This window comes from Notamacropus eugenii, chromosome 7 (genome assembly GCF_028372415.1).
Source record: "Notamacropus eugenii isolate mMacEug1 chromosome 7, mMacEug1.pri_v2, whole genome shotgun sequence".
Classification (NCBI taxonomy): Eukaryota; Metazoa; Chordata; class Mammalia; order Diprotodontia; family Macropodidae; genus Notamacropus; species Notamacropus eugenii.
Genome location: NC_092878.1, coordinates 18051985 through 18071310, shown reverse-complemented (window position 1 = coordinate 18071310; position 19326 = coordinate 18051985). Strand labels below are relative to the sequence as shown.

Below are 19326 nucleotides of genomic sequence, written 5' to 3'. Positions count from 1 at the left end.
CTTGATCCCCCACTGTCTGTGGGCCCAGAGCACCAGGACGCAGCCTCTGCCACTGCTACTGCAGTCACTGCCACTGCTTCCACTGCCTTCACCCCCACCACCCTGGGGCTAGTACCAGACCACACCAGACTGCATGCTCCTCTTTCATGTAGGTCCCACAGAGTTTTTCCACTGACCTTTTTCAGTGTTTGTGGGTTGAGAAGTCTGAAAACCACCACAGCTGCCAATGTTTCAGTCCCCAGAGGCCTGCTGTGACCTGTCTGTGCCAGTGAAGTCCACACTAGACAGTGCCCTATTCCTTGCCCAGTGCAAAAGATTCTTCCTATCGACTTTCTGGGTTGTCTTGGGCTGGGGATTTTTTTCACTCTTTCATTTTGTAGGTTCTGTACCTCTAGAATTTGTTTAGAGTCATTTTTTACAGGTATGTGAAGAGCTTTGTGGAAGAGCTCAGGGCAGTCCCTGCTTTTATTTTGCCATCTTGACTCTGTCCCCCAGAACAAGATCTTTGTACTTCTGTTTACTCATGTTAACAGAGAGAACAGTGTAGTCTGAAAAAAATCATAAGGGGGTACACAGTAACAACCACAGTGTGCGAGGGATTTTTTCTGGTAGACTTAGTCCTTCATAGCAATGCAAGGACCTAAAAAATTCCCAATGGACTCGAGGCAAAACACCTTCTACAACCATAGAAAGAATTATGGAATTGGATCACAGAATGAAGCAGACCATTTTCTCTTATGTTATGTTTTATTTTGTTTTGTTTTATGATTTCTCCCATTTGTTTTAATTCTCTTTGCAACATGACTAAGGTGAAAATATATTTAATAGAAATATATGTGTAGAACCTATATAGGATTGCACGCCATCTTGGCGGGGAGTGGGGGAAACAAGGGGAGGGAGAGGAAAAAATCTAAGGTATATGAAATTGATTGCAGAAAACTGAAAATAAAGTAATTATGAAAAAAAGAAAAAATCATAGCGGGTAGAGCCAAGATGGCAGAATAGAGAACATACTTGACTGAGCTTTCCTAACATTCCCCTCCAAACAATGATACCTGAAATTTACTTTAAAATAATGCCTGAAATCAAAGTATGGAATAGCAGAGCCAATGAAAAGTCAGAGGTGAGATATTCTTTCAATTGAAGACACCGTAGGAGATTGAAAGGAGAAATCTGTGACTTGGTGGAAGAGGTTGGCCTGCAGCCCATGTGGATGAAACACCACTTTTGACACTAGATAGTGATGACAGAAGCAACAGCAGCTTTGGGAGCTCTCAAGCCAGAGACAGTAAGGAGACCTGGCACCTGTTCAGAAAGAGATTACAGGGTACCCAAGGGCAAGCACTATATACTAGACAAGGTTCTGTTTGGCAGCTCTATTGCCTCTACCCATTTTCATGTCAGAGATCAAGGTCAGAGAAGGTCACTTTCAGTCAAGAGGGAGTGGGAACCCTGAGAAGCGGCATCACTTTCAGCCCCAAGGGATCAGGGAGCCTGAAGAACAATAACATTTCCTGTTCCAAAGGAGGAGGGACTATTGGGAGCAGTATTAATTGCCATCCTAAGGGATCAGGGGCCCTTCCTGAAAAAAGGAACAGAATACAGACCTAGAGAGGAGTGAGCACACCTCCCCCAGATCATACCACCTTGAAAGGGCTAAAAATTTCCAAACCCCCAGAATTAGCTCTGCAAACAGTAGTGTGAAAAAGCCCAAAGCTTGAGACAGGGCTCCTCATCCTCTTCCAGTATTAACATAAAGTTCTATGTTAAAAAAGGAGGGGGTGAGGGAAGAGATGAGCAAAAAACAAAATAAAGAACCTGAGTATGAAAACATGCTGTGATGGCAGAGCAGATCAAGACACAAACTCAGAAGAAGGCAGTGAAGCCAAAACAAGTACAAAACCTCTGAAAAAAAAGTGAATTGTATATAAACAGAACAAAAATTCCTAGAAGAACTAAAAGATAATTTTCAAAATTAAAGAATGGTAGAAGAAAAATTAGGCAAAGAAATTAAAGCAAAGAAGAAAATTATGAAAAGGCAAGTAATAACTTGGCAAAAGAGGCACCAGAAATACTGAAGAAATTAACACCTTAAAAAACATAATTGCAAGATGGTGGAGTAGAAGCAGGGACCTGCTACAACTCTCCTCCAAACCCCACAAAAAAATCTGTAAAAATGACTCTAAACAAATTCTAGAGCAGCAGAAGCCACAAAATGAAAGACTAAAGCAAGTTTCTAGCCCAAGACAAGTTTCCAGGTCGACAGAGAGGGTCTATTACCCCAGACTGGGAGTGCTGTGCAGTTCAGAGTGGGCCACACCTGCATAGACTGAGTGGGAGCAGGCCTTAGGGGACTGAATCACTGGTGGCTGCTGTGGAGTCCAGACTTCTCAACCTGCAAACACTAGACAGCTTCAAAAATCAGTGGAAAGGGTCTCTCATCTGACTTAGAGGGAAGCATGGTCCAGCCCCAGAGTGGCTGCAGACACTGCTGAAGCTGAGGCTGCTTCTGGAGTCCTCCACTTAACAAAGCTAAAAGCCAAGTAATTGACTGGGGAAATGAACAAACAGGAGAAAAAGAAACAGACTATAGATTCTTACTTTATCAGTGAAGAGTTATTTTCTTACATCTTTGGTGATGAGGAAGATGAAAGCATACAGCCAGAAGAAAGCAACAAAGCCAAAGCTCCTGCATCCAAAGCCTCTAAGAAAAATATGAATTAATCCCAGACCATGGAAGAGCTCAAAAAGGATTTTGAAAATCAAGTAAGAGAAGTAGAGGAAAAACTGAGAAGAGAAATGAGAGTGATGCAAGTAAATCATAAAAAATGAGTCAACAGCTTGCTAAAGGAAACCCCCCAAAATGCTGAAGAAAATAACACCTTTAAAATTAGACTAACCCAAATGGCAATAGAGGTAAAAAAAAAAACCAATTAGGACAAGAATGCTTAAACAGCAGAATGAGCCAAATGGAACAAGAGTTACAAATGTACACTGAAGAAAATAATTTTTTTAAAAAATTAGAGTGGAGCAGATGCAAGCTAAGGACTTTATGAGAAATGAAGAAATTATAAAACAAAACCAAAAGAATGAAAAAATAGAAGACAATGTGAATTATCTCATTGGAAAAATAAGTGACCTGGAAAATGGATCCAGGAGAGATAACTTAGAAATTATTGGACTACCACCTGAAAGCCATGATCCAAAAAAAGAGCCTAGACATCATCTTTCATGAAATTATCAAGGAATACTCCCAGGTATTTAAGAACCAGAGGGTAAAATAGAAATTTAAAAGACTCTACCAATCACCTCCTGAAAGAGATCCCAAAAGGAAACTTTTAGGAATATTATAACCAGATTTCAGAGTTGTTAGGTCAAGAAGAAAATATTACAAGCAGCTATAAAGAGCATTCAAGTATCGTGGAAACACAAACAGAATTACACAGGACTTAGCAACTTCTACACTAAGGGATTGAAAGGCTTGGAATATGATATTCCAGAGGTCAGAGGAGCTAGTATTAAAACCAGAAATCACCTACCCAGCAGAACTGGGTATAATACTTTGGTAGGAAAAAATGGATATTCAGTGAAATAGGGGACTTCCAAGCATTTTTGTTGAGAAGACCAGAGCTGAATACAAAATTTTACTTTCAAATACAAGGATCAAGAGAAGCATGAAAGGGTAAACAGGAAAGAGAAACCATAAGGGACTTATTAAAGTTGAACTGTTTACATTCCTACAAGTAAGATGATATTTGTACCTCATGAGACCTTTCTCAGTATTAGGATAGTTAGAGAGAGACACACCCACACACACCCACACACACACAAGAGGACACAGGGTGAACTGAATATGAAGGGATGATATCTAAAAAAGAAAATTAAGGGTTGAGAGGAATGTACTAAGAGAAAGAGAAAGGGAGAGGTAGAATGTAGTAAATCTTCTTACATAAAAGAGGCAAGAGGAAGCTTTTACAATGGAGGGGAAGCAAGAGAATGTGAGAGGGAATGAGTGAGCCTTACTTTCGTTGAATTTGGCCTCAGGAGGGAATAACATGCACACTCAATTGGGCATGGAAATTTATCTTACCCTACAGGAAAGCAGTGGGGAAGGGGATAAGAGATGGGGGATAATAGAAGGGAAAACAGATTAGGGGAAGGGGTAATTGAAAGCAAACACTTTGGTAGAGAGACAGGTCCAAGGAGAGAATTGAACAAATGGAGGGTGGGATAGGATGGAAGAAAATATAGTTAGTCTTTCTCAGCATCACTGTTATGGAGGTGTTCTGTATGACTACACATGTATAATCTTTATATAAGGAAGGTTGGGAGGGCAGGAGATTCGATTATGTTGGAATGATGTAAAAAAAATGATAGGTGAGAAAGAAGGATGCCCTGTGAGAAGGAGGAATGGATAGGAAGAATAAGGAAATTTATCTCATTTAAAGAGACCTGCAAGATTTTACAGTAGAGGGGGAAATGGTGAGGAGCTGGGGATCAGGCAGTGCCTGAACCTCACATCTAAATTAGTTTAAACATACTCATTTATGATAGCAATCTGCTTACCTGACTGGAAAGTAGAAGGGGAAGGGGATAAAAGATAAGGGGAATGATAAAAGGGAAAGTGGATAAAAGAAGGCAGTGATCAGAAGCAAAACACACTTGAGAGGACGGACAGAATGAAAAGAGAAAAAAGGACAAACAGAAGAAATTAGGATGGAGAGAAATGCACAGTTAGTAATCATAACTGTGAATGTAAATGGAGTGAACTCTCTTTATCAGAATTAGAGAACAAAATGGATTAGAAATCAGAATCCAACAATGTATTGCTTACAAGAAACACACTTGAAACAGAAAAAGACAGAGTTGAGCAAAATCTGTCATGCTTTAGCTGAAATAAAAATCTCTGGGGTAGCAATCATGATCTCAGAAAAAGCAAAAGCAGAAATAGAGCTAATTAAAAGGGATAAGCAGGAAAGCTACATCTTGCTGAAAAGAACCATAGACAATGAAGTAATATCAAATTAAACATATATGCACTAAATGGCATAGCAACTGAATTCTTAAAGCAAAAATTAAATTACAGATATTGACAATAAAACTATACTAATGGGAGACCTCAAATTTTACCTCGAAGAACTAGATAAATGTAATCATAAAATAAGAAAAAAGGCAAAGAGATAAATCTTAGAAAAGTCTTATGACAGACCTTGGGCAAAATTTGAATGGAAACAGCTTTCTTTCAGGTATACTTCCCATCACAGGGATTGATCATGTATTAGGGTATTAAAAACCTGACAAACAAGTGCAGAACACCATAAATATTAAATTACCCTTTTCAGACCATAATGCAATAATAATTGCATTTAATAAAGGGCCATAGAAGCACATATTAAAAGCTATTTGGAAACTAATCTAATCCTAAAGAGTGAATGGGTCAAAGAACAATCATAGAAAGAGTTAATAATTTCTTTAAAGAGAATAACAGCAATGAGACAACATTCCAAAATTTGTGGGAGGCAACCACATCAGTACTTAGTGGAAACTTTATGTCTCTAAATGTGCACATCAGTGAAAGAGAAAAGGAGCAGATCTAGGAATTGGGTGTGCAAGTAAAAAGAATCAGATAAAGAACAAATTAGAAATTCCCAATTAAATACCAAAATGGAAATTCTGAAAATCCAAGGAGACATAATAAAATTGAAGGAAAAAATTATAAGCTGATACTTCAAGAGAAAAAAGAAAAGTTGTTTGCTTGTATTAAAACTATATGTTTTCAAGGGTTAATGAAATGGTACCTCTGAAGACTGAGTTTTACCTTAATCCCTTAGTTGAATGTCACTGACTTGTGATGCACTTCAGTAATCATCTTTGGAATTTTTTTGAGTAACTATTCTGTACGAAGCACTGAAAAACACAGCTTTGTTACTATTGAGTGTATCAATTATAATTTACACGGGTAGGATAAACTATCTTATAAACCAAATGTGAATATTTCTGATTAAACTTTGGTTCCCAAACTGAATAGTTTTGATTAGTAAGGGGTCTGTTAATAGCCCTGAGAAAAATGATCATCTTTGCCCTGGGAAAGTAAGACACAGAGAAGTTAAATGATTTTTCCAGTTTACTAAAGATATTTCTTAGTCCATTATTTCATGACTAGCCCCTGAATCTGGCTGAATTCATGCTTTCTTAGTGGAAACAATCGGAGTGCTGCACCCATCATCCTGCCTATAGAAGAAGTCCTTCAGACTTTGCAAGATCTCATCACCTATTTTCAGCCTCCAGAGGAAGAGATGCAACATGAAGATAAGCAAAATAAGCTCAGGTCACTCAAAAACAGACAGAATCTGTTTAAAGAAGAGGTGAGTTTCATCAGTAAAGTTTTAGACTGTCTTTGTGCTTTGCGTTTAGAGTGCAAAATATGCCGATTGAATTTGCTATTCAGATTTATAGTTCTAAGCAGACGTTGTGTGAGGAGAAGAGTTGAGAATGGTGAGGAGAAAGGATGAAATGAAATGAAATCACAGGAATTCTCAAGATCTGGGTTACTTGGTATTTCCAATTATACTGACCTTCCTTTTTTAACCAAGATGGTACATGCAAATAATATTGTATTTAATTCTTTAGTACTATATATGCTATTCAAGTTCATTTAAAATGCACCTCCCTTTTCACAATAAGTAGTAGCTGAGTACTACTTCTGTAGCACTGAATTGTGGGGTGCTTCCTTACCATCTTCTCACTCCCAAAGTTAGTGCTGAGGGAAGGGCCAAAGAGGAATTTTGTGTGGCGTATTGGCTGCTGATGCATACATTTGGTGTTTCTGTACAGTATTCAGGAATAAGGGTAGAATGTAGCTATTTCACATGTAGCAGAGTGTAGCTGAAAAATTCTTTTTTGATCTTCTTTTCACTAATCAATCCCCTTATTTATAAGAATCATGGATGTCCTTTGCTGTGTTTGAATGGAATTACTTGAGTTTATTCATTTTTTAAAATTGCGAAGTACTGTATCCAACACTATTTCCAAGTGAATCAGATTCATTTTATACCAAATGGAAAACAGACTTTTGTGAGATCCATTCACACTCTTTCCTCTTCAGCATGTTCTTGGATTGAATTAGACAGGTGGGGACAAACAAATCAAGGGAGATTGCTGACTCATCCCCAGAATGTGCTATTTAAATGTCTGATGCATAGAAATGCATATATTTTTAAGAAAAGCACAATGGAGACATTTGCATATTAGCTGTATCAGCTTTAAATTAAATGTTTAGGGAAAAGCTGTGAAAATGAAAAAAGAATACAGATTTTCTAAGCAAGAATTCTTTCCTTTCCTCATCTTCTTTTTTAGGGAATGTTAGCCCTTGTGTTAAACTACATTGACCGTTTAAATGTCTACAACAGTGTAGCACATTTGACAGGGTTTGCAAGGGAAGAAAGTGGTACAGCTTGGAAAGAAATTCTGAACCTCCTTTACCAATTGCTAGGTGAGTACAGAGGAAATTTCTTTAATTGAAAGAAATTCAAAGTGGATTAAAGGAAGAATACTCCTTTCCTATTTCAAAACTGAAGTGGGAAAGGCTACCTAGCATGCCTGACTATTTTATACAACTAGCAATGAATTATGTTGACTAGTTGTAATTCTGGTGCTTTAGCATCATCAAGGTAAAGCCGTGTAGTATAATAGATCCTTGGACTGAGAGTCTAGATATCTATGTTATAGTCCCACCTCTGCAATTAATTAGATGTGTTCTAAAATGAGGCATTTTATCAATTTCTCAAGTTGTTTGGACAAGCAAATTATAACACTATGATTCCTTGAATTGCATTCATTCCAAATATTACTGTTTTAAAATCTGAAACTGTATCTTTTCATTTTTTTACTTTATGGCCATTTTCTGCTGACTTGCTAATGTGATTGTTCTGTTACTGGAAAGAACACTGAAGTAGGGATGAAATGACCTGAATAAAAAGTGATTTTCCTGTTTACTAGCCATATGGCCATCAATAATTTACTTCATCTCTTTGAGAATCAGTTTGTTCATCTATAAAATGAGGATAATAACAACTGCCTTAAATATTTTCTAGGCCTGATATAAATGTTTATGTATGTGAAAGACTTTGCAAATTGTCAGCATTGTACAAACAGAGTATTAGTGATAGTGAGAGTTAATCTCACACATGGACTTAAGCATGTACCAGTGCTACTCCTTTTTTGTTCCTTTCTGCCAGTTGTTAAAGTCAAAGGCGGAATTTGTGGTATAGAGTTTGTTTCTATGATAATACACAATACAAATTCAGCGGTCCATGATAATCAAATTTTACAGGAGAGAGGATTCAAGCAAACTATTAAGCCAGTTGTTACAGTCTGCCCACTTTCTGTAGCAAAACCCATTGGTACCCACTCTAGTAGTACTGCTACATCATTAGCACTTTTATGAAAGACGAGCTGACCACTCCCATCTAGAGATTATTCTGAGAGTCATTGTGCTGTTTGTGTGAATCAGAGTACAAAGAAATAGGTTTGTTTTTTCTTCATGGATGGCCAAGATTAAGTGGGACTTGGATTCAGTAAAATACCTGTTGATTGACTGAGTGATTAGTTCCTTGGGTTAGAAATGGATATGAGATCTTAATTTGGATCCTGCCCTCCATTGACTGATAAAGTTGGAAGCATAGGTGTAAAAGCAGACTGTAAGGCACCTTATGTGCTTAGCATTCTTCCACAAGCCCATATTGTATGTTGCCAGAGAGAATAAAATCATATGTTACTCTCAGGCTGATCATTTTGCCAGCATTGAGCCATCAGTCTTCACAGCTCTTCTAAAGTAGCAATAGTTATATTTCTTCTGTATAGGCATGCTGCCTCCTTAGCTTAACACCTCGGAAGAGAAAACATAAGTCAACAACACTATTTTCATATATTCCTCAGTCAGTTTAAAAAGAAACAAGAAGAAAGATTGAACCCACAAGTTTGTAACTATACAAAAAATAAGGTATAAACCTTTTTTCAGTGTTAGTTTTGTAAAATAATATAATAATGTAGCTCTTTCAAGGTTCATCAAGTACTTTCCTTGAGAATATTCTGTGAAGAAGAGGAAGTTAAATACCTAAAGAACCCCATCTCAGAAAAAGAAATTGAACAAGCCATCAATGAACTCCCTAGGAAAAAATCTCCAGGGCCAGATGGATTTACAAGTGAATTCCATCAAATATTTAAAGAACAGTTCATTCCAATACTGTGTAGACTATTTGGGAAAGTTGGTGGAGTCCTACCAAATTCTTTTTATGATACAAATATGGTTCTGATACCTAAACCAAGAAGAGCCAAAACAGAGAAAGAACATTACAGAACAATTTCCCTAATGAATATAGATGCAAAAATTTTAAACAAAATATTAGCAAAAAGATTACATCAACTTATCATGAGAACAATGCATTATGATCAGGTAGGATTTATAGCAGGAATGCAGGGCTGATTCAATATTAGGAAAACTATCGGCATTATTGATTATATCAACAACAAACTAACAGAAACCATATGATTATCTCAATAGATGCAAAACATTTTGACAAAATGTAGCACCCACTCCTATTGAAAACACTGGATAGCATAGGAATAAATGGAGCCTTCCTTTAAATAATAAGTAGTATCTACCTAAAACCATCAGCAAGCATTATATGTAATGGAGACAAGCTAGATGCATTTCCAGTAAGATCAGGGGTGAAACAAGGATGTCCATCATCACCACTATTATTCAATATGGCACTAGAAATGTTAGCTTCACCAATAAGAGATGAAAAAGAAATTGAAGGAATTAGAATAGGCAAAGAAGAAACTAAATTATCACTTTGCTGATGATATGATGATCTACTTAGAGAATCCTAGAGAATCAAGTAAAAAACCACTTGAAATAATAAACAACTTTGGTAAAGTTACAAAATAAATCCACATAAATTATCAGCATTTCTATATATAACTAACAAAGCCCAACAGCAAGAGATAGAAAGAGAAACCCCATTTAAAGTTACAGTTGACACTATCAGATATTTGGGAGTCTTCCTTCCAAAACAAGCCCAGGGAGTATATGAACATAATTACAAAATAGTTTTCACACAAAGTCATATCTAAGTAAGTGGAAAAATATCAGTTGCTCGTGGGTAGGTCAAGCTAATATAATAAAAATACAGTTCCATCTAAATTAATTTACTTATTCAGTGCCATACTAATCAAACTACCAGAAAATTATTTTCTAGAGCGAGAAAAAGTAATATCAAAATTCATCTGGAAGATCAAAAGGTCCAGAATATCAAGGGAATTAATGAAAAGAAATGCTGGGGAAGTTAGCCTAGCCCTATCAGATCTCAAATTGTATTATAAAGCAGCAATCATCAAATCCACTTGGTACTGGCTAAGAAATAAAGGGGTAGATCAGTGGAATAGATTAGGTACTCAAGACACAGTAATCAATGAACATAACAGTCTACTGTTTGATAAACCCAAGGTCCCCAGCACCTGGGATAAGAACTCACTGACAAAAACTGCTGGGAAAACTGGATAATAGTGTGATGGAAACTGGGCATAGACCAATGCCTGACACCGTAGACAAGAATAAAGTCCAAATGAGTACATGGTCTAGGTATAAAGGCTGATACTATAAACAAATTAGGGGAGTAAGCGATAATGTATTTGTCAGATTTGTGAAGAATGGAGAAATTTATGACCAAACAAGAGATAGAGAACATTATGAAGTACGAAACTGATAATTTTGATTACATTAAATTGAGAAGTTTAATCTTGCAACCAAGATTAGGAGGGAAGCAGAAAACTGGGAAAGAACTTTTACTAGTGTCGGTGATAAAGGCCTCATTTCTAAAATATGTAGTGAACTGAGTAAAATGTACAAGAATACAAATCATTCCCCAATTGACAAATGGTCAAAGGATATGAACAGGAAGTTTTTAGAGGAAGAAACTATAGCTATCTATAATCATATGAAAAAATGCTCTAAATAACTTTTGGTTAGAGAGATGCAAATCAAAACAGCTCTGAGGTACCACATCACACCTGTCAGATTGGCTAACATGACAGAGCAGGATGATGATAAATGTTGGAGAAGAAGTGGGAGAGTTGGAACACTAATTCATTGTTGGTGGAGCTGTGAGCTGATCCAACCATTCTGGAGAGCACTTTGGAACTATGCCCAAAGGGATACAAAAATGTGCATACCCTTTGACCCAACAATATTGCTTCTAGGGCTGTAGCCCAAAGAGATCATACAAATGGGAAAGGGTCCCACATGTACAAAAATGATTGTTGAAAACTGAAAACAATTAAATTTTATAAAAAGAGAGAATAATCTGTGAGGTAAATAGGGTAGATAGTGCAAATGAATAAACAAACTTAGATATGAGAAGTTACCCCTAGTCACACACTAAGTTTTGGAGCCAGGACTTCAATCCAAGTCATCAGAATCAAAGTCCAGGACCTTTCTGATTCTCATTACTCTCTCTTTTGGAAACAAATTGAATATTTTCATTTCTAAAACAAAATGTAATCTTGTCAAAGGAATGAAAGAGAAGGATTGTTTTCTCTAATTTAAATATCAAGGAATCTTCTTAAAGATATTTATTCAGCAGTTTCACAGGTGTGATGCTATCACTGGTCACTTCTTATCTATATGATTAAATTTTCTCTTGTTTTCAGCTGCCCTTATTCGTGGAAACAGAAATAACTGTGCTCAGTTCTCCAATAACCTTGATTGGCTGATTAGTAAATTGGATAGGCTGGAATCTTCCTCAGGTAAGAAATAAGTTATGATAGGAAATCTATAATTGGGTAAAATAAAATGTTTTTTCTTCTTTTTTCTTGTGGAGGACATCATGACAGATTCTTGCAACTGGTCATTTTGTAATGAATTGCAAAGTACTTAAAATATATTAACCTTAATAGGTAGAAATAAGGTTCTGAATTTTTCATAGATAAGGCTGCATTTCACAAAACTATTTTCATTTGTTAATCTCAGATTTTCATTTGGCATGTATCAGCTTGTAGATTTTGTGAAGTTTTCCATCTTCCAGCTTTTTAAAACTCTTATTTTTTATTCTTCTCACTTTCCCTACTTTCAGTGGGAAAAATGAAAAAAAATCATAGTAAATAGTCGTAATAAAGGAAAATATATAACTTAGTTAACCATGACCAAAAATGTATATCTCAGTCAGCATCTTGAGTCCATCACTGTTCTGTAAGGTCAGTAGCATGCTAGATTTTTGCTCTTTTTGAAACTGTGTTTCCTAAGTTGTTTGACTTTACATTGTTGTTGCTGTTTTTAAATTCTTCTACTGGTTCTGCTCATCTTAATTTGTAAAAACAAGTCTTCCCAAGTTTCTCTGAAATCATTCTTTCCTTGCAAAGCAGTGATATTCCATCATATTAATATAGCATGATTTGGTCAGCCATTCTCCTTAGTTTTCAGTTCCTTGCCAGTACAAAAAGAGCTGATATAAATATTTTTGTACTATAAGTCTCTTTTTTTCTTCCTTGATTTCTCTGGGAATTATGGTTGACCTACTGGTACCATTGCCAAGTCAAAGTATATGGAAGTTTAGGTAACTCTGAGCAGAGTTCTGGAAGTTGCTTTCCAGAATGTTTGGACCAATTCATTATGTCAGCAGTAAGATCCAAAAGAATATAATACAAGGCAAAACAAAGCCCAGATATTTCTTCTAGAAGTATGCAGAACCATGACCCTTTGGCACAAAAATCTCAATTCAAGAAGTAAGATGGAAATATGAGTATGCCACAGTGAAATAAACCCAACATAAAAAGCCATTGTATTCCAAGACAAAAATCCAGAAGAAAAGAATAACTTCAGTATGTCTTCAACCAGTTTTGGCATGGACATGAAGTCAGAAATTCTTCCAGGTAGTCCTGGAAGAAATAAATCAAAAGTTAAAGAAATTAGGTTAAATGATTTTATAAATGAAATGGGAACACCAGAAGAAAGAGCTAGAAAAGAAATGAGAGATATGAAGGAAATACTTGAAAAGAGAATTTTTAGCTTAGCATAAGTGATACAAAACAACAAAACTTGCCAAAACAGCAAATTCCTTGACAATTATAATGAACCAAATAGAAGTTAATGACTCCTTGAGATAACATTGCAATATAAAAAGAAAGAAAAGACTGAAAAAATAGAATATTAAGCTATTTCATAGCAAAAACAAATGATGTACAAAATAGATTAAGGAGAGAGAATTTAATAATCATTGAACTTCCTGAAAGCTATGACTTAAACCAGTGTCTGGAGACATTAAAGTCTTTTATAATTAGAGGACAGAGTGAAAAACAGAGTGAAAATAGAATTTCCTGGGGTACCTCTTGAAAGAAACCCCAAAATGAAAATTCCCAAGAACTTCATTGCCAAAATCTAGAGCCTCCAAATAAAAGAAAAAAAGTGCTGCCGGCAGCCAGAAAGAATTTGTAAGTGCAGTCAGTTTGCCTGTAATGCATATTTCCATTTATTCCAAACAATTCATAATTGATGTCTTAGGGAACATTTGGAACACAATGTAAGTTTTGAGTTTGCTTCTGCAAGAGTTCGTTCAGGAGAAATAGCGAGAGACTTCAGAAAACTGCATCCCTTCACAGTTACTGCCAAGCTGTAACCCTACCTTGGAACTTACTTCCCCAAGCAAATTTCTGGTCAGCACGACCCCCACATCACTTCCTTTCACCCTGAGCCCTATGGCCTGTGTCGCTTACTCATTGTTCACTAGGACCAGTTTGGAGTCACAATGCAGGGTTGGCTCAGTATTAGGTAACAGCTAACATAATAGACCATATTAAGCACAGGAACATGTAAAATCATATAATTGTATGAATTGATGCAGAAAATGCTTTTGACAAGATATAATACCTATTCCTGTCTGAAAAAAACCCCACCAAAAGTAGTGGAAAGCATAAGATTCAACATAGCTTTCCCTGATATACTAAGTAGTATCTATCTAAGTCCAAAAGCCAGCACCGTATGTAATAGAGAAAAACTACAGGCCGTTGCAATAATATTGGGGACAAAAACAAGCATTCCATTATTGCCATTACTATTTGATATAATGCTAGAAATGTTAGATATAGCAATAAGAAAATGAAATTGTTGGAGTAACTATAGTCAAGAGGAAACAAAGTTATTGCTTTTTGCAGATCACATGATATTTCACTTAAGGAAATCTACACAGTCAAATAAAATAATTCAAAATAACTCCAGCTAAGTTTTAAGATATGAAATGTACCCATACAAATTTTTATATTTATATTACCAAAAATGCTCAGCAGGAAGAGATAATTTCAGAATATGTAAGATACTTGGGTTTTTACCTACCAAAACACACATATAAATCTGAATGTGGGAAAATACTCTTTCACAAATACAGACTTAAATAATTAGAGAAGTATTAACTGCTCATGCTAGACTGAGAAAATATAATAAAAACTACAGTATTACCTGAAGTAATTTGCATATTCAGTGCTATACCAATTAACCTACTAAAGGATAGCTTTTTAGATTTAGAAAACATAATAAAGTAATTCCTGTGGAGGCACAAGAGGTCAAGAATCTCAAGGGAAATAATGAAAAAGGGGGAAAGAAAAGGAGTATAGCAGTCCCAAATCTCAAACTACAAAACCAGAATCGTTTGATATAGGTTAAGAATTAGAGCAATCAGTGGAGTGGAGCAGGGTTCACAGTATGCAAAAGGAAGCAAGCATATAATAGCCTAGTGCTTGATAAACCCAGTGACCCTCTGGGTTAAAAATATACTATTTGATAAAAATTGAAAGAAAAACTGCAAAGCAGCCTGAAAGAAACTATGTAATAACAAACCTCTGATACTGTATACCAGCGTAAGCTCCAAGTAAGGGACAGATACAAAGGATTCTATTATGAACAAGTTAGAGAACCAACAAAATGATTACCATTCACATCTATGGATGGGGAAAGATTTCACAATCGGAATGAAGGACAGAGAAAATCAGTCACACAAAACCAATACAGCCAAAATGAAAGGAAACACATACGTAACTGGGGGGAAATATTAGGCAGCAGTGTTCTCTGATAAAGGTCTCTCATTTCTTGTGTAGGAAACTGAGACAGATTGATAAGAGTAAGAGTCCCCAGTTGGTAACTGGTCAAGAGATAAGAACTTTCAGAGGGGACCGAAACATCAAAGCTATCAATAGTAACATAAGAAAATGCTCGAAATCACTAATAATTAGAAAAAAATCCAAATGAAAACAGCTCTGTGGTTCCATCTCACACCCATCAGTTTGAAAAAGTTGAGAAAAAGAAAATGACAAATATTGGAGGAACTGAAAGCAAATAAATTTTAATGTATGTTAGTAGGGCTGTAAATTAGTACAGTCATTTTTGAAAACAGAGTGGGACTATGCCCCCACGGATACTTAACTATGCATGCTCTACAGTACAGTGGTAACACTAGTTAGTTCTGTATCTCCAAAGAAATTGGAGAAAAAGGAAATGGACTTATATGTACAAAAATATTATAACACCTTTTTTTGTGGTAGTGAACAGGGGAATGACTGAGCAAGTGATGGTGTATGACAACAATGGAATACTGCTGGCAAGATCTTCATATGATATATTGAAGGGGACGGTTTCTGAGCAACTTTGGAAAACCTATGAACTTAGCAGAACCAGAGTGAAACCAAGTGTATAATAACAATTTATGTACTTACACTAAGTTCACTCTTCTGACCTCTTTCCCTCACCCCAGCCTCAATAACAGTTTCCTGTTCTTTCTTTGCTTTTAAACCCCTCTTCACCATTTACTCTCTGAGGTTAGGGTTTATTTTTGTTGTGCCCAAACCATTACTGAATCTGCCCTTTCTCTTACATCCTCCTCCCTTCCCCTATTTTCCTGTTGAGTTGAATGTTTCTATATCAAACTATTTGTGTGTTTTTTCCACCCTTCTTTGACCAGATTAGATGAAAATGAGCTTCAAATGTTGCCTGCTCCCTTCCTCTTTCTTTATATAGGCTTCTTCTTAACCATCTCTATTATGTGATATAGTAAGTTCACTTGCTTATCTTCCTTTTTTTCTTCATTAGCATGTCATACACCGCCCCCTGTCCTTTCTTTTTAAAAATAATCAAACATAATAAAACCGTTCTCAGGTCTTCTATCTCATTTAATTCTCTCCATGACTTTCGATGGTCTTAGGAGGCAATTGTTCTGCTAGAATGTAAATACTCAGTCATTGTTAATATCCTCGTCTTTTTCAATTACATGTTTATATCTTTTGTCGTCTATTCCAGTTATTTAATTTTGAAGATCTAGATTTGTACCTGAGAATGTTTTTGAGGCAATGTACCCTAGAATTTTCTTTTGGGGGTTTCTTTTAGTATGTTATGAGGAGATTCTTCTTAATTTCACTTTGCCCTCTGGTTCTAATATATCTGGGCAGTTTTTATTCAAAATTCCTTAAAACTGCACATACAGGGTCTTTTTATTGGTGTTTGTTTCAGGTAGATCAGTGATCCTTAAATTTCTTCCCTCATCCTCCTATCTCTTTTCCAGGCTATTTTTTTAATGAGAGTCTTGATATTTTCTTTTAAAAGACTTTTGGCTTTAGTGTTTTTTGTTCTTCATGAAGTTAATAATTTCTGTTTGATCCATTCTAATTGTCATAGTCTGTTACATTGTTAAGATTTTGTACCTCTTTGTGCCATGCTGTTACTTTTCTTTTTCAGGTCTTTCATCTGGAATCCACATATTTTTAATATCATTTTTGAACTCTTGCTTTATTTCTTGCAGGAATTCTAGTTGACCCTGTGGCCAAGCTGTGTGTCACTTTAGGCCTTTACTTGTAGCAGTTGTGGAGTCATTCTTTTCTTGATTTGTATCTCTGGCATCCCTTGTTACACAGTAATTCTTAATCATGAATGATCTTTTTTTCTTCATTTATTCATTCTTCTAACCTTATATCCTGAATTGGGATGTCGTGATAGGGTTAGGCTTTGTACATTTTTGGAAGGAATATTGGAGACTTATATGACTGTGATCCATATTATCTGGAGTCCTGACATTGCTTTTTCTGGTTATTGAATGCCTTCTTTTTCAAGGATTTCTAGGGTGGCCTGAGAGTTGCAAACTTTCATCAGATTGTAAGCCATCTAAAATAGGGCATAATTTCAACTCTGCCCTCCTGTTCTGCACTTTGTAGTTTTCCAACCCCAGTTTGAGACTGAGAAGAATCACTGCAAGCTTCCTCCTGATCAGAGCCCTGGTAGACAGTGTGGGCCTAGCCTTTGTCAGTGATTAAGAAAGCTTTGTAGGTTCAGAGCAATCGCTCTGAACAGACTGACCCCCTCTTCTTCACTCACTGACCCAGTTACTTACTTGTAAGACCTGCTCCATGTCTGTTGGCTAAAATCATGAATCTGTGTAATACTGACTTGCCCCACTACAGGGTTCTTGCCCTGGTTCCTCATCTTCAAGCCTCATCCCAGGTCTGTGGGCTGGATCTATCTTGCTCCTGGGTGAGAGCAATAGAGCTATAAGCTCCCATTGGGTTCACATTCCCTGCCATGGTTACTTGGCTCCAGGTCTTAGCCTGAGTTTGGGAACTGAATCCAATATGCTGCTCTTTGATTACTAAACTGACTAAACCAAACTGTAAGCCTACTACTTTACTTAGACCTGGGTCTTATCACTCAATTGCAAGTCCCAACATTAGCCTGCACTGGATATGTAGCTTTGATCCATGCTTAGGGTGGTATAATTGCCAACTCATTTGTCTTTCTGTTCTCTCTCCTTAAATAATTGTAGCCCCAATCTCAGGCCCCCTGGTGAAAAGCTCTGTGCAGACATTTTCTTGGATGGACTTGAACGTACAGGCCTATGGCTATCTCTTTGTGTTTACCAGACCTGGAAAACACCTATTTGTTTGATTTTTTTTTTCTCCTGGGATTTCTTGCTCACCACTTGGCTGGACTTGACCTTTGTTTAAGTAGTTGTAGGAGAGATAACTGTACTTCTTTCTACTCTGCCAACTTTACTGGCCTCCCATTCCTTCCTTCGTAAAACCACAACTTCCTCTTCTTCCTCTTCTGTGTGCATGTTTGTGTTTTTCTTGCATTCTTTTTTCACTTTTTTCTTTTTTGTTCCTTTTCCTTTTCTTTTCTAGTATATCATCATCTCCTTTATTGCTTTCACTCTTTTATTAATTCTGACAATCCTCTTCCTTTGGCTCCTTTGGGTTTATTTTCTGCTCAAACATTGCTAGAAAACAACTTTGGCCTGAAAGAAGTGAATCACCCTAATTCAGTTCCTAAAATGTCTTTGTCGTCATCGCCATAGCCCTTATTGATGAACCACAGTACAGATCATCACCAGTGAAAGCTCGTACTGTGGGTCTCTATGAGAGGCTATGTGATGGATACTGTTTATTTCGTTGTGAGCTGGAAAGTCTTTGTTCCTCCTCACTTCATCCTTAGGATGTGGGTGATATTTTCGCATAGTATTTTAGATGATACTTAGTAGGGGAGAGCCTCATGGGCTGTGTCTTTTCTGCCTTGTGCCTTCCTTTCCCCTCGGCCTTGCTCTGTGTCATGTCCAAATGTTCTTCAAATGTTTTAACAGCAGCATGCATATGTTACATGTTTATTATGTGCCAGGCAGTGCACTATGCTCTGGAGATACAAGGTAAGGCAGAAAGAGTGCCTGCTCTCAAGGAGCTTACATTCTAGTGAAGGGAAACCAACATGTAAACAGTTTTGTTTATGTAAAATATACATGAGGTAAACTGGAAATGATATTAGAGGGAAGGTACCAGCATTCAGGGAAATATGGAAAGACTTATTGACAAGATAGGAGTTTAGTGAAGACCTGAAGGGAGCAGCAAAAGGCGAGATAGATGAGAGAGGGAACTCTAAGCATGGGGACAGGAGCTAGGAAGTAGGAGATGGAGGGAAGTATTGTGTGCAAGCTATAACAAGGAGACTGCTGTATGTGGAAGAGAGTAAGGGAGAAGAAGACTGGGGGGTAAGGGAGTGAAGATTTGGAAGGGCTTTAAAAACCAAATATTTTAGAGTTAAAGATTCCAGGGAACCACTAAAGTTTATTGAGTAGGGGAGTTGATATGGTCAGACCTTCATTTTAGGAAGATCACTTTGGCAGCTAAGTACATGATTAACTTGGGAGGGAAGAGACTTGTGTCAGGCAAACCATGCAGAAGGCTATTGCAAATAGTCCAGGTGTGAGGTGTAAGGGCTTAAACTAAGTTGACAGCTGTGTTAGAGGA

At 36.8% G+C, this 19326-nt stretch overlaps 1 protein-coding gene across 7 annotated transcripts in view; it reads left to right on the top strand.

Annotated features, from left to right (window-relative positions):
- Positions 1-19326, top strand: part of RYR3 (ryanodine receptor 3) — a 750252-nt gene that overhangs the window by 363812 nt on the left and 367114 nt on the right. For all 7 annotated transcript variants that reach the window (XM_072625274.1, XM_072625277.1, XM_072625272.1 and 4 more), the window contains exons 13-15: positions 6197-6365; positions 7357-7492; positions 11713-11808. In XM_072625274.1, coding sequence (XP_072481375.1) covers positions 6197-6365; positions 7357-7492; positions 11713-11808 — 401 coding nt within the window. The remainder of the gene's footprint in view (positions 1-6196; positions 6366-7356; positions 7493-11712; positions 11809-19326) is intronic.